The sequence below is a fragment of the Arabidopsis thaliana genome (assembly GCF_000001735.4).
Source record: "Arabidopsis thaliana chromosome 1 sequence".
NCBI lineage: Eukaryota > Viridiplantae > Streptophyta > Magnoliopsida > Brassicales > Brassicaceae > Arabidopsis > Arabidopsis thaliana.
This window is the reverse complement of record NC_003070.9, coordinates 27,876,378-27,891,485: the sequence shown is the minus strand read 5'-3', so window position 1 is coordinate 27,891,485 and position 15,108 is coordinate 27,876,378. Positions and strand designations below refer to the sequence as shown.

The window sequence follows — 15,108 nt, the reverse complement described above, 5'->3', positions numbered from 1 at the left end:
GCTGCTTTGGTTGTTGGTTCAATGCATAATCTACTGAAATACAAGAATTTGCATGAAACAATAGATACAGAGAATTTTCCATTAGTTGTCTTTCTTCTTTTATGAATTCTCTTTCTATATCGCTTTACAGTTTTTTCTTTAGGTAGCCATCTCAAGAACTTCAGTAATTACATAACACACCATATGATTATAATTCTGCTGTAGAATACGGAAGACCCAAGAACGACCATAAGAATCAGCAAAGACGAAAAAAAGGACCAGAGTGAAACATAACACAGTTAAAGAGTTAGAGAAACCACTTGTGTATATATTTTGTCTTCTTCAACAGACTTAGCTACTGGTCAGCAAAAAGCGTTCGTCGCCTTCCTGACTTTGCTTGCAGACGGCTTGTCTCTGCATGCACGATTTCATTAACCAGATCCTTGAAGACAAGCCTCTCAACATCCAGCACCAATCCTGACATTTCTCCACTGAAGTCTGCCCAGTTCCCAGATCGAATCGTCACATCTTCAGCAAGTATACTTTTCAAGAAGTCGTCTTCTTCTTCCAATAAAAAGTTTTCTGATCTCTTTGTGGCTTGCTTTTGCTGTGTTTCTATCGCTGAACACAGTTCTTTCAGTAGTTGTTGCGCACTCACGGCTTTCTTAGTCACCTTAGCATATGACTTCATCAATGGATTCGTCGTGGCTTCAACTGACGCTAGTTTCTCCACCAGAATCTCATTAACGAGATCAAACACAAGTTTCCGGTTGAGCTTCTCATTTTTCAGAACCTTACTTTCTTCTTTGTGTAACAGATGCGTAGTGCTGCTTCCCTTTGTCTGCTCAAGAACAAAGAACAGCTCAGGATTGATTGGGTGGCCAGAAGGGTGAAGTTGAAACGTTGTCAATCCTGAGCCAAGGTCTCTTAGGAGAAGACCCGAGGCTAATAGAATCTCAGAAATGTATCTATGATCGGTGGTAGGATCTGCGTTCTCACAGAGCGATGCAATATAATCTTGGCTGGCTTCATCATGGCTAGAGTTCAATCGTCTGAGCTTTTGAACCAAGTGCTCAACATTCTGTAGCTTCTTACGGTTTATCTCTGGCGAAAAGCTTGATGTGGTTTCTGAGAAACTGTATGCTGGATTCCACTGGTCCTCACAATTTTCATCACCAAAATCATGGGCAACATTACCTATCACATGATCAGCTCTGAGTCAAAAATGGAAGGAACTGAACACCCAATCCTTACATTGGAAAAAAATCGTAAAAGAGAAACTTTCCCAAACTAAACAAGCTACAGACAAATGTAAGAGTTAACTCCTGGTCATAGAATCCTAAAGTGACTTTGATGTTTGCAAGTTCTTATTTTATGACTGTGATAGTTGATGACCACTAGGACACTAGAGATAGAATCCCTTTGTTACCTTGTGTCTTCACGGGTGATGGTTCAGTCTCTCTGTACGTTGAAGCGTCGAGAACAGAAATAGGACTTGGATGTTCCAAAGCAACTAGTGAAAGGTTAGCTGACAATCCATCTTCACTAAACCTTGGACTGGATTTCTGAAAACAAAATAAAAACAAACCTTGTGAGAACTAAGTGAAAAAAATTTGTCATCTAACACTAAAGAAATATAAATGAGAGTCAGAACTCACATTCTGCATTAAGTTAGAGACTACAGCTTTGGCTGCCTCGATTACAGATGGACTTTTACCACCATCAGCTTCAGTAGATTTTTCTACACAAGCAGAGGCTTCTGTTTCGGATTGAGTACAAATGCCATGACTTGACGTCCTAGATTCATTGCTTGCTTGACTAAGTTGGTCATCAACTTGCTGCAAACTCTTCTGACCCTTGGGTCTACGTCTGCCACCAGGAGAAGTAGATTCCACAAGTTGTTGGTTTGACGGTTTCCTTGATTTGCTAGAATCAGGAGGGGTTGGTGGCCGTGAACGCTTATCATACTCAAGCTTCTTCTGCTGTAATCTTGGACTTACAGATCCTGAACTCTTTGAAGCACTTTCTTTGGAAACCTGCTGAGGCTTTTTTGAAGAAGACCGCACATTTCTGCTGTCAGATTTCTTATCAAACGAGCTGGTACATGATTCAGCTCTTCGGTTTCCAGGACTACAATCTTTTGTCACCCGTTTACTATTACTTGCTGAAGTTCCTTTATCATCAGGTTTTTCTCTACGGATCTTCTTGATGCCAGTTAGGCTGTGAATGGGAATAAGGGATGACGCAGGAATACCAGCCTTCTCAACAAGCTTGGCAGGTTTCATAATCACAATCGGGGATTGATATACCTGGTTAGATGAAGAAGACTGAACTCTCGTTCTGGATGACATTGCATGGTTGGAAGTTGCAGAATTTTCTCTTTCATAATCTCTTTGAACTGCAAAGTTTGTGGATTGTTGTTGTTTCTCAGTATCTAGGAAACCTTTTGACTGCATAGACTCTAATATTTGTTTAAGGGCTCGCAGATCTTTTCCAGAATGTTTGAACTCAAGATCATTCAATCTCCGCTCCATTTCACTGTACACAGTAGGAGGAAAATTAGGTGCTTCATACGGCTTCGCTTTCACAGGCATGCTAGCTTGCTTTTGCAAAACTCGGTTTCTATCAGCGTGTTTCCATGGAGCTGGTTCAACGGGGAATCTTGTATTTGATAGAGGTTTCATAACAAAATCAGAGTTTCTCCATCTTGGAGAAGCCGGGTCCTTCCCCAAGCTTCTCGGTGAGCTAGGAGAAAAACGGATTGCACGGTTCAGATTTTTCTCCCTCAATGATCTTGAGAATGGATCGTCATTTTGGTCAGAGATGTTGGTTTTGTTCAGACCAAACTGATGAATGTCTCTACCCAATGGAGAACCGGGCAATGTCTCCAATCCCATGAGCTTTGCTACAACACTGGGAGGCCGTTTCTTGCTACTGCTTGAACAGCTTTCACTGAAACTTTCTGAAAGCTTACTTGATTTGGGATCAACACTGGAGTTTCGCGTCGCTCGTTCTCTACTATCCAGCGAAAGCCTAGGCAACTCTTTCAGCTTCTGTCTGGATTTCAACGTATCATGAGAATCAACTGAGTAACGAGGCGCATCTTTCATGCCAAGCTCGTTATAATGTTGAGATGTTTCTCTAAGTCTTGCTAGAACTCTGAAGGACTCATTGAGATCCATGGGAGTTGATTGCTTCAAACCATAAGGCCTTGGAGAATCCTCTCGTCTGCTCTGTCTAACTACTTCCTCTCTAGTCATTGGAGTCTTACTCAAAAGCCCTCTGGCTTCTCTGTACATTGAGTCTCTCACAACATCTCTGAGGTCAAGTCCCAAATGTGAAAATCCATTCCCTTCAGTCATCTCAGGATCACTTGTAGGAGATTCTTGAAAATTAGCTCGGTCATACGCAGAAGCGTCAGGTTGAACTCCTCTATTGAACTCAGAAGACGATGGGGAGGAAGAGCACGAAGATGAGAAAGAAACTCTAGATGATTCTGTTGAAACCCTTCGCTTCTCTTTCACATTCCCACCAATGTTGGAGTCCTGAAACTGAAATGCAAGAACCTTAGATCTTATAGAAAACCTCTGTATATGAATGAAATCGTAGATGGTTGGCAAAAGAACCAACTTACAGTTTCTTTTTGTTGATAAATTGTATCAACAGAGTCTCTTTCATAATTGATGTTAATGGCATTTCCATTACCTGCAACAAGCACATAAAACAAGCATGAGCATCATATCAAAACTCTCAAACAAGGAACACCCGATTACGCATTGAGAGAGACGTTTAATAAAACCTACAAGAACCTGCTAGTCAAACTTGAATTTATCACATTTGGTTGGAAACTCCATGAGCCTAAAGGTTAATAAAAGTCAAAATCTAGCAAGAAAAAACCGGCCATAAGGGAAAAATTAAATCTAACCAAAAGATTCGGCAGATCAACACAACTGAGAAAGAAAAAGTAACAACCATAACTTTAGATCTCTGAGACTATAACAAGACCTGGTTAATGAAAGAATCACTCCATTGGCAGATAAAGAGCCAAAACAAAAACAGAGAAGAATAAACATACAAAAACACATGGATGTAAGAATAACATATGTGACCATATACAAGTCAACGACTACTGGACACGAACCATAGAGATCAGAAGAGAGTGTTTAAATTATCAAACAATATAAATATATAGTAATTATTAATTTACCTAAAGTAAGACTTTTTCGTCGGCCAGTAAGAACATGGTGACGATCAAAGATTTGAAAAATCCCATTCATACATCCAATTTGCTTCTGCAGATCTGCACTATCATCTGCCAATGAATGCAGAAGCTTCGCAGCCATTTTCTACAGATCACAAAAACAATTCTCCGGCGCCGGAAACTTTCTACTTAAAGATTCAAAAAGACTTCTCCTTTTTTCTTTTTGGCTTTGAAAGCTTTCTTCTATGATGTGTTCCCCTTTACTGATTTCCCAAAAACCCAAACTTTATGCCTCAATGATGTGTTTGCAATAATTTGGAAGAGATAACTTTAAAAGCTTTCTTTTTTTCTTTCTCCATCATCAAACAGTAACCACCATTAAAACTATAACGAGAATGACGCACCTTCCATATTCATAAAACTCCAAAATTTTAGCCCTTCTCTTTGTAGAAAAAAACCGTTTAAGATTTCAAATCAGAAGAAACCCATTGTCTTCTCCAGCTTAATTAAAGCTCAAGAAAACCCCTAAATTAATCTGAGTCCTACACTAACAGCAATCAAACCTACGGATCTTAAAAAGGAAATAAAGTTTAAACCTTTTTACAAACCTAAGATTCCCAGATTCCACTGAAGACAAAAGGAGGGAGAAAGATAAAAACCCTTTTGGTAATTAGATCCAATCTTCAATAAACTACTAAACCATAAACAGAACACTAGAACATGTGTGCCCCTTTTGTCTGAGAAGTTTGTTGTCCTAAAACACGGAATGTGTGAGTTTAAATCTACAGAACCAATGAAAAGAAAGAGTTGCAGAAAGCAAAGAAACCGCCAAATCAAGAAGAAGAGAGATTAAAGAAAGAAAGGAACAAAGGAATCTCCTACAGATCCAAGAAGAGACTAAATGTTCCTCTGTTTTGTACTCTCTCTCTCTCTCTCTCACTGCTATAACTGCTCAGAGAACAAACCGGAAATTCAGCCACATATGGGGACTGGGGTTCCTTATTGGAAAATGGCAGGATTCTTTTTTTTTTTCCTAAATAAAATGTGAGCAAAAAAACCACTTATTTAGATTATCATATTAAATAGGTAATAAAAGAAAAATAGAGTAAAAGAGAGAGACATTGGAGAAGGGGTGTGTGTGGAGATACAGAGGCTCTACATCTCACAAAAGCATGTGAGAGAGTGGATCTGTTTTTTACTTCTCCTAGATGCATGTGACCTCTGTGTCAGGTCATCAACATATCCAGAGAATGATTCATTTTTTTTGGTTTTCTGTCACCAAATTTATGTTTATTAAAGATCATGGATTTGAAACTTGAAATACAAATTATCACTAGTATCTTCCTTCATAATCACACCAAATACAACTTTTCACATATAAGTATAATGTTCTTGGTAAGATTTTATTTGCATTTTGATCAACTCAGTGAGATCTTTTTTTCTATGCTAAAAACTGTCGGCAAGTTAGAATAATTAACAATATATCATAACAAACAGACGTTAATTCTTGGCTTTTTTATGACTCGGATATTAAAATTCATACAAAAACAAAAAAGAACTAAGATTACGGCATGATATTAATTTAAACATTTTATCTGAGCACTAAGTTTGATTAACATCACCATCAAAACGATATAAAAATGTATGAATCTACTACAATTAGAAGACCTTCACAATTTTTTGGTCTTTAATATTTGCCGGTGAGGTCACGGATGTGCATTAAATTACCACCCGCATAGGTAGGGAAAACTGCGTAACCAAAGTAAAATTTAGAAATACTTTTTTCCATATTTTCCCCCAAAATGTATTTTTTTCTTTAAAAGCTAATTAGTCAATTTCTGCTTCTTTGTCCTTGAAACAAAAAAATTGTCATTTCTCTGTTCCCTTTCGCTTTATAGATTTCTCACGTCGAAATGTCTCCAGTTTTTTCATCTCAACACCTTATTCTTGTTGTTCTTTTTCGTGTCATTTTCGACTCTTAATTATCCATAATTGACAACCACATAAATTGTTTTTGACTTTTCTTTCTCTAACTCAACTAGGTGGCGTATACTATAGAGAGTCTAGTAGCCTAAATCGGGTAATGTAATTTCTTACGTTACTTAAAACAAAACAATACATGTAAAAAAGAAAAGCATAAAATAGTTACTAAAAAGCATTATTAACTTTACTGAATATTCATGATTTATGTAATGCAATTTGGAGCCACGAAATAACAACAAAAAAAATGGGTGTCTCGAGCTTTAAAAGTCGCGAAATGTTTATTTTTCTCTTCTTAGTGGAACTCTTTCTCTTTTCTTAAACAAAAAATAGTGAAACTCTTTCTGTCTTTTGCATGGAACTTATTAAAAGCAATATTGAGGATAAAATAAGAGTTTGAAAGATATAAAAGGTACGTATAGTAGTACGTCGTAGTAAGTAAAGAAACCAAATGGGTGTATATATATATATATATATATATACTTTTTAACAAAATATGTTAATTAGTCACAAAATTAGTTGAAGTATATACATCCTTTAGTGGTTGGGTTTGCCAACAAAGATAATTTGGACTTCTATATACCTCATCTCCAAATTATATTTTTTTCGTATCACACAATTATGTATTTTATTTTTGACATATTAACATTGTTATGAATTTAACTAACGATGCTAATTGGAAATTATAGCATTTTTCTCCATGGAAATAGCTAGTACAAGAAAAACGTACGTATTTGGTAAAAGAACAAAAGCATTAAGACATGTCAAAGAAATTGGTTATGAATTAATGAGAGAAATAACTACGGTTGGTAATATAGCAATCCCTTAAAGTGATTATCTCGTGTATCTCTCTGCTTTCTTTAGCATTTACTCTTTTTTGTCGTTGGATCCGAACGTGTATAAACATAATTTTTTATTTTTATTTTTATTTTGTGCATAGATGTGTATGACTGTACTATAGATACTCCATAGTATCATAATTAACAATTTCTAAAGCTACACATAATAGAGTATATATGTAAAGTTAATAGTTGCATAAGTAAAGCGGTTTTCGGAAAAAAAAAAAACAAGTTGCATAAGTAAAAGCTAAAGTGGTCTTTGGTCAAAGATTAAAAATGCTCAATCATCGAGGCACATGGTTTCTCGCCGTTAATGATTTGTCAAAAACTTGTAATCATCGAATTTTTGTCTCTTTACTTTGTATCTATTGATCAATGGTTTACGTTAAGTCGTTAACTATCATTACAAAGATCTATGTCAAACTTTAATTTCTATAGTTGGTGTAAAAAAGCAAGAGATCTTTTCTATATAAAAAAAACAAATTAAAGTCTATATATTGTCACATCATATAAAAGCAAAACTTATTGCTAAAGAACCAGAGACTCAATCCGAAGAGTTTTAATAAGCCATAAGTTAATGCCTTATTCCACCTGTAAAGTTTCTTCAAAGGTAATTTTACTCTGTTTACGTGCGTGTTGCTTGTCCAAATCAGATTAATTCTGGTGATTATGTAAGCTGTGTGAAAAATGTTTTTTAAATGCAAATTTGAAACCAAATACAGAACAAGAAGCAAAAGACCTCAATTCAAATGTTAGCTTCTTCTGCAATTCATTAGTTTTCTTCTACTTAGCTTCTAAACCAAATTCTATCTCCAGCTACTACTTACTGTACATCCCCCTCAAAAAGATCCTTCCTGATGTTAATGCTGTTGTGGTTGCGGCCCTACGTTTGCATCTTCTTCAGCAGATGTTCCCTCCTCTGTTTGAATCCAAGGGATGAGTAAGACTTATTACTCAATTGTTAAGAAAGAACTGCTTAATCATGTATTTTCATGTTTCACCTTGCTTTCGTGTCGATGAATCTACTCCAGGATCAGCTTTTGCAGCATCTGTTGATATCACATTCACCTGATCATGAGAAACCGGTAATGGATCTGTGTTCACAATCCCCTGCAAAGTATTCCATATATAAATTCTGGTAAGAAACAGCATCATTCTAAATAGCAAAAGCTGTTGTAGATAATGTCACACCTTATCGAGTTGAGAAGCATCTTGATCTTTGGCATCAATGGTAACGGCAGCGGTTTCTGCTTCATGTGTTCCCTCCATGTTCACATTAGCATCGACAGTGTCAATCATGGGTGTGTCCGTATCATTTGAATCTGCAACCTTCTTGTTAGTATCATCAGAAGGATCAGTAGGACCAGCTTGTTGGCTACTACCAGCTGGATCCTTGCTAAAAGTTCTTGGTATCTTTGCTCTATGATCACAATCTCCATCTGACGTAGCAGGCCTTTCCCTGTTAACAATCACAAATAAACCATGCTTTAGAACAAAGGGGACACAAGAGAAACTATAACCTAAGCAAAAAAGAGAATAATAACTAACACTTGCCTACTACTAATGCTTGAATCTGCAATTCGCACAGAGCTGTGTCTGTTTGAAAACAAAACACCGCGAAGAACCTTTCCATCAATGATCGTTTCTATAGTGTAACCTAGAGGGGCGTTTTCAGTAACCCTGGCTTGAAACATCGGTTTTCTTTGATCAATATAGCCAATGTTCAAAGGGACATTCTCTCTTCCTACAATAACACCGTATACAATAAATGCTACATTTTTTGTTCCCAAGATAATGTCGATTAAAGTAAGAGTTCATGTTAGCACACCATGGTCAATGTTGGTTTTGGCCACAGTTAATTCCTGCCCTTGGCATTTTAGCTTCATTTGTTTCCTTAGAGACGATCTCCCTGGATTTTGATGAAACCGGACATCGTATCTACCTTCTATTAGCCATAAGCAAAGAAGATTAGGAGAATAATTAGCAACCTTGCACAAAAGCAAATTTGCTATAACCAAATACAGAATATTAGCTACAGATACTGAAGAATCAGAGAAAACCCGATAGGTCCTAACAAACCTGTGTGTAAGTAGTAAATGTCATCCAACGGCTCAAGATTCTTATTGCAGCCACCAACAAAGAAAAACGAACCAGCCTTGTAAGGATCTAAACAAACCGCTGCAGAAGAGAATCTAGCAGATGGCCCTTCTACCATAGCAACAACCTTGGACCATACACCCGTTTCTACAGAGACAACCCAACAATAATAATTATTTTGACTTCAGAGACTATTGAGAATTGAAGGCTTGTCATTAGTGAAGCTTTTGGTTACATACCCAAATCAAGCACATATAGATCATCATAAAGATTTTGAGAATCCGTAAACCCTCCAAAGACAAATAAGTTCCTCTCAAGTGCAACAGTTACATGACCGGCTCGAGGTGTTAACACCTGTCCTGAAGTTTTCAATTCCTTCCAAACAAATTTATCTGAAAATACAGAACCAGAATATCAGAAGAAATACACACAAGCATTACAAGATGTGCTTAAAGAATGATTTTTGCACCTGTATCAAGGATATGAACATCAGAGAGATAATAGTCATCCAAATCTTCACCACCTACTACAATGATTTTGTTCTTCCACGCTGAGCAAGTGTGGCTATCTCGTGCAGAGGGCGGTTTCCCAGATGTTACAGCACGTTTCCACATGTAAGTTTCTAAACAAGATTAAAGCCGGTTCAGTTACACGCATGCCTCCACGAAAATGACATCAAATTTTTATAATTCAAAAATTAATGCACATTGTGGCTAACATCCAATATGTATGTCAATGCTCACATAAGGAGTCAGTTGAAAAATGCCCATTCTCTAATCTCTCTCAGATTCCATATCAGTTGACTATAGATAATATATGAAGAGGATTAACATGGAAACTAAAAAAAGCAGCCTAAGCAGTATACCTGTATTAAGTATGTAAAGGTCATTATAGAATACTTCATCATCCGAATCAGAAGATTTCCCACAGCCGCCAAATATGAAAAGACGTTTGTCAACAAGCGCTGCACTATGAGCCTCTCTAACCCTTGGTCCTTCCCCTCTAATATCCGGACGTATCCAAGTGTGTGAATCTACCACACACAAAAAAAGAGAAGCAAACCCAAAAACAAAGAATTGGATTCAAACTCAAAAACGTCAAACCAGGAACAGTTAACACAAGCATTTTTTTAATCTAACCGGGTAACAAAAGAAACGATGGAAGAGCTTACAAGTATCAAGGATGTGCACATCGTTGAGATATTTGGTCCCATCAGTACCACCAAACACAAAAAGGTTATCACCAACTGTTGTACAGCTATGACTGTCCCTCGGGCAGGGCGGTACGCCATTGATTTCAGGTCGAATCCATATCTGCGTCTCTGCAACAAAATTGCCACAAATGAGACTAGTTTCAACAATGAAAATTTTGAAAACATGACTACGAGTAAACCACAAAATAGCATCCCAACAAATAGTATATATTAAATCTTGAAAAAGGATCATAAAGTCCAAATCATTCAAGTAAGGTATAACAAAGAAAGAAACATTGAGTAGGTTACTAAAGGACAAAGGAAAAAGATCAAGATTTGCAACAAAATAAGATAAGTTTGTGGGAGTGGGGTCTACCGCACGAGCAAATTGAACAAAATCATCGATACATACAGAGATCCTCAAAGATTAAGACTTTATGCAAAACCCACTAAGAGAATCGACGCACAAGAACTGATATTTGTAGAAAAGATACTAACCAGCGTCGAAGACATGAACTTGATTTGTTAAGCAATTGTCTCTGCCAAAGCCACCAAATACGTAGAGAAATCTGCCGCCTTTAATGGCGTTACAAGTGTGTCCCCATCTCTTTCCGGGGCCGAAAGAAGAAGAATCACCGAGACCCACTTGTTGGACCCTCTCCCACCTCATTGTCTTGGAAGAAAGATCCTTCCTTTGCGTTGAGAAAGTGCGGGAAAATTAAGGGTTTTGTGGAATAGAAGATTATAAAATTGAAGACGAGAAGAGGAAAATCCAAAATCCCAAAATTATTTCTTTAATGGTAATGGCGATACAGAGGAATATAAAGGTGATTCCTTTGCTTTAGGTTTTTCTCTAATAACAATGTATTAAAGTATATACACTCTAATACACGATTATTGAAACAATGGTTACTGCAAAAGAAAAGAAAAAAAAAAAGAAACAGTTACCGAAATTAAAACAATGGTGCGACGACGTAACTGAATAAATGGACTGATTCGTGATAAACGGAGCCTTCTTTACTTTTTTATGTTGAGCTTTAATTCGAATGAGTAATGATGTCAACAACAACAACAAAAATAATCCAATGAGTAATCTTTCTTACCTTAAAGTCTATGTGTCCAATGAGTAATTCGTGGTACCCGTAATTAATTGTTACATACACAAATTAATAATAACATGGTAAAAGTCTAAAAGAAATTAACGTAACGGCATAGTTAAATAGAAAATTGTCAAAGGAAATATATTGAATATTTTTGCAGTTAATGGAGTAAAATTCATTGTTTGTCCTATATAATCTTTGTGATTGACGTGAAAAGACAACCATATCTTGGGGATGAGACTTGGAATAAATGTCAAGACATTAACCTTAAGATAATCTACAATGTTCAAATAAAAGTTCCAATTTTGACGATAAAGAGAGAAAAAAAAATAGTTTCCAATGTAACCAAACGGTCCAAACCCATCAAATTGATCTCTTGGTTTCAGTTTACAAAACAAAAGTCCAACCCAAACGAAAAAATGTTGACAAAAATCTCATTTGTCACGAAGTTTAACATAACTTGCATGATGATGATCAGGTCCACTGAATCTTTTGCAGCAAATCAGTTCAGTATCAAAATCGACCTTTCTTTATCCGTGCCCACGCCATGGCAGCAACCACAACTCCTCCCAACTGACCCGAACTCGATGCGATATGGTTCGGTCCCCCCTGCATTCCCAAAAAAGTTATGGTTAAGAGATAGTCATATATAGTGTTTCAAAGCAAATGCGGATTAGGTTTTCAGATTATACACACCTCTGGAATATTTAAAATCTCGACTCCTAAGTTTATGATTCGCTGAAGATTAAAGAGTGCGAGTTTTTTAGTTGGTTCACATGACTTTCACTCAATAAGAAGAGTATGTAGAGAGTTCTTACAAACATTACATGCACTCGGAGCATCAACGCAAAGTATGTTGTAACTTTTGGGTAGATGAACATATCGAGAAGCGCGATGGCAAACATAGATCCATCAGCACCCTGTACACAAATAGGAAAGAGTTTACCTCATCGGCATTTGGTGATCCAAAAACAAGTGCATGTGCATTTTCGTCTCACTCTCTATATCTATCAACCAAGTCTGTTCATGCTCAGACAAATCATTTAGTTAGGTGAGTACGAACATACCAGCAGCTGCGAAATGGGGGCTGTTGATTGATGATCCTTAATGACAACTCCTTCACCCTGTATGATTGACCAGCCAATATCAAAGGTAAAGCATTTCGTTTAATCTCCAGAGGTAAAATCATTTAGTCTAAACCTCAAAACTTCGTTTTGCACATATAACATGTACTGCAAATGAAATGCAACATGATCAATGAAAGAAACTATCAATCTGTGGACCTTGTTGGGTAAGCTTCAAGTCTTGAAGCCCAAGACAACTTAAACAAGTCGGTTTAAGTTATGTCAAAAAGAGTAATTATCTAGTTCAAGAAGAAAAGGAAAAAAGGAGTTTCCTAATTCATGTAGGACTAGGAATAGGAAATTGCAGTGTGTGCTAACCCTATATATATGTTTGTTGAGTTGTGGCAAACATAAGAGAAAACATTAAAAGAGCTTTGGTGTTTAGTTTTTGAGAGAGTTTTCTAATCATCAATAAAAGAGAGTTATTCTTTTAAAAGCTTTTTTATAGCATGATTTAAGGAAACTTGCTATATACCTTGAGTGTAGCCAAGAGGGCGTGATAACTCAGGAAGCAAACAGAGCCACCAAGTGCTCCAGCAAAGTACAGCTTCAAAAGGTAGAGCGGTCCCAAGGTTCTTGCAATCTAATAGCAACAATGGATTTTAGAGATGAAGATAAATAGTTAATTCAATGGATAGATCAGCAGGTAGCAAATTTCCCAAAAAGAACCGACTTAATAGTATCTAGCTAAGGACTTTTCTTTCTTAAGTATATTAGCTATTAGTGAATGTGTCTCCAATAAAGTGAAAGTAGCCACTTCATAGGAAACAAATGAAAGCATTTCTCATCTCATTTACAAAAATCGAATATTGAGAAGCATTTTTCTATGGAGAAACGACAAGGAAAGATAATTCATACTCTGGAGCCGAAGTAGGAGATTCCAATCATGTTCAAGATGATTTGACTGGTACCAATATGACTAAAACCCGAAGTTATCAGCGTGTGTATATATCCACTCGTAAAACTGTACGTTGATAGCTGCTCAAAAATCAAGGTTCAAACATATCAAAGATCAACCAAATCCAAGACAAGAGCTTAGCAGTAATATGTTAGACCACAAAATTTTTCACCATCCAGCTCCTGTCTGAAACTCGCCACATTGTAAATACAGCAGCATTAGCTATTACCAGTCCAAAAACTACACCATTAGCTCCATTGATCCAAGACTTCCTGCCAGAGGAAAACACAAACCAAAATCAACTAGAGCTGGTGAAGAATTTTAAGATTCTGATGTTATTTCTATATCTGGAGAACAAAGTTTTAATGAGAAGGGTGTGTACAGTGTCGAGCTGCTAGTCTATCTATAAAGAGAAAATCATCAAATGAACGTTGCGCTACTCAAATCAACAACTACACAGAAATGGCAAAATAGCAAGTAAAGCCTACTAATTTCTCATCTTCTTCTCTGAAATTCTCATACATGTCGTATGTCTTGGACGAGCCAAACGTGTACTTAACCAGAAAAGCTTAAAAAGGTCGATAATTTACCACAGAAACTCTGTTTAAACCCTAAATCAAAACCAGAAATTTCATCCGGAAGACAAGTTTATCTCAGAAAAATGTAGACTTTTACTTAGCTAACGAGAAACAGAGGATCATAGAGAAAAGGAACTCAGAAATTTCAGAACTTTTCTTAGGAAAGCTTCGAACTTTACTTTGAAACCCAGCAAAATCACAAAAAGAGAGACGAAAAGAAACGATTCCATACCATCCCCGCTTTTGAAACCCAGTAAAACCACCAGACTCGAATCCATGACTAGGAAGCTCAGAACTGAAGAACCCAGCTCTAGATTCCATAACATTTCCAAATTTCAGCTTTAGGTTGGTGTTTCCCAACTTGCTAGCGAAGAACCCATGAACTTTCGCCGATCGCGATACAGCAGAAGGAACAAAGTGGGGTACTGAAGAAGGAGATGAGAGGCGAGAAGGAAGAAGATGGCGACTCTGGTTTGGCTTCTTCTTCACCATTTTGGTTAGCTGCGATTGCGAAGAAGCACCAACGTTGACGACGACCTTGCGAGAGAAGCTCGAGAAAATCGCATGCATTTTTTCTCCTTTTTCTTCGGAATAAATTTTCAATTTTTTATACCAAATGCATGAACTTCTGATTGTTTTATTGTCATGAGACACCATGAGGTATGTGTGTTAAAAACGTCACCTTTTTTTTAGTGCAATCAAAAGTGACGTCACACTAAACACTAGTAAAATAAAATAAAATCACATGCTCATTCCCGTTTAGGAAAGTTGTAAATTTAAACCATAACTTTTCCATCTCCAAAATCACAATTTACATACATCAAATTATCAAGTAACCATAACCAGAAACTGCTATATCTTATTATTCATCTTCTCGCTATTGCTGCAACCGCAATAGTGTAAAAGAAGAATCAAAGCAAATTCACCATCAAATCTTGTACTAGAAATCGGTTAAGTAGTCTTTCACAAACTCACATAATGAGATTTACTCGACATCAAAACAATTATGTAATTGGACACTGAACAATTCCTAGAATGTACCCAAGTGACTAGAATCTACTCTCTCTCTGTTCTCTATAAAACGGCTAACTTAAACAAAGTCACAAAGATCCTCAACTTG

The 15,108-nt window shown here is 36.8% G+C and overlaps 3 protein-coding genes across 14 annotated transcripts; all 3 read right to left on the bottom strand.

Annotated features, from left to right (window-relative positions):
* Positions 1-49: 49 nt before the first annotated feature.
* TRM4 (LONGIFOLIA protein) lies at positions 50-5,575 on the bottom strand. 3 transcript variants are annotated; one of them, NM_106076.4, is made up of 5 exons: positions 4,187-5,575; positions 3,614-3,684; positions 1,638-3,530; positions 1,409-1,544; positions 50-1,176 (listed from the first exon to the last, which is right to left on the bottom strand). In NM_106076.4, the coding sequence occupies exons 1-5, from the start codon at positions 4,320-4,322 to the stop codon at positions 335-337; spliced, it is 3,078 nt and encodes a 1,025-aa protein (NP_177556.3). In that variant the 5' UTR covers positions 4,323-5,575; the 3' UTR covers positions 50-334. The 3 variants fall into 3 exon arrangements, with proteins under 3 accessions (NP_177556.3, NP_001320787.1, NP_001320788.1); NM_001334632.1 differs by lacking the exon at positions 4,187-5,575 and adding an exon at positions 3,789-4,103 and having other exon boundaries at positions 55-1,176; NM_001334633.1 differs by lacking the exon at positions 4,187-5,575 and adding an exon at positions 3,985-4,004 and having other exon boundaries at positions 55-1,176.
* Positions 5,576-7,628: 2,053 nt separating this feature from the next.
* On the bottom strand, positions 7,629-11,106 carry AT1G74150 (Galactose oxidase/kelch repeat superfamily protein; the record flags this gene model as incomplete). 6 transcript variants are annotated; one of them, NM_001334627.1, is made up of 11 exons in its annotated part: positions 7,631-7,918; positions 8,001-8,109; positions 8,191-8,458; positions 8,554-8,743; positions 8,828-8,944; positions 9,079-9,243; positions 9,336-9,488; positions 9,566-9,718; positions 9,962-10,129; positions 10,268-10,417; positions 10,787-11,106. In NM_001334627.1, the coding sequence occupies 11 exons, from the start codon at positions 10,956-10,958 to the stop codon at positions 7,860-7,862; spliced, it is 1,704 nt and encodes a 567-aa protein (NP_001322339.1). In that variant the 3' UTR covers positions 7,631-7,859. The 6 variants fall into 6 exon arrangements, with proteins under 6 accessions (NP_001322335.1, NP_001322337.1, NP_001322339.1 ...); NM_001334628.1 differs by having other exon boundaries at positions 7,679-7,918; positions 8,828-8,941; positions 10,787-10,958; NM_106075.4 differs by having other exon boundaries at positions 7,739-7,918; positions 8,548-8,743; positions 10,787-10,958.
* Positions 11,107-11,705: 599 nt separating this feature from the next.
* Positions 11,706-14,581, bottom strand: AT1G74140 (Rhomboid-related intramembrane serine protease family protein). 5 transcript variants are annotated; one of them, NM_001124127.1, is made up of 8 exons: positions 14,221-14,581; positions 13,583-13,682; positions 13,371-13,490; positions 12,988-13,095; positions 12,456-12,512; positions 12,207-12,308; positions 12,085-12,126; positions 11,706-11,997 (listed from the first exon to the last, which is right to left on the bottom strand). In NM_001124127.1, exons 1-8 carry the CDS (start codon positions 14,556-14,558, stop codon positions 11,902-11,904), a joined length of 963 nt encoding a protein of 320 aa, NP_001117599.1. In that variant the 5' UTR covers positions 14,559-14,581; the 3' UTR covers positions 11,706-11,901. The 5 variants fall into 5 exon arrangements, with proteins under 5 accessions (NP_001117599.1, NP_001077819.1, NP_177554.2 ...); NM_001084350.2 differs by having other exon boundaries at positions 13,640-13,682; NM_106074.2 differs by having other exon boundaries at positions 11,709-11,997; positions 12,216-12,308.
* Positions 14,582-15,108: the final 527 nt, after the last annotated feature.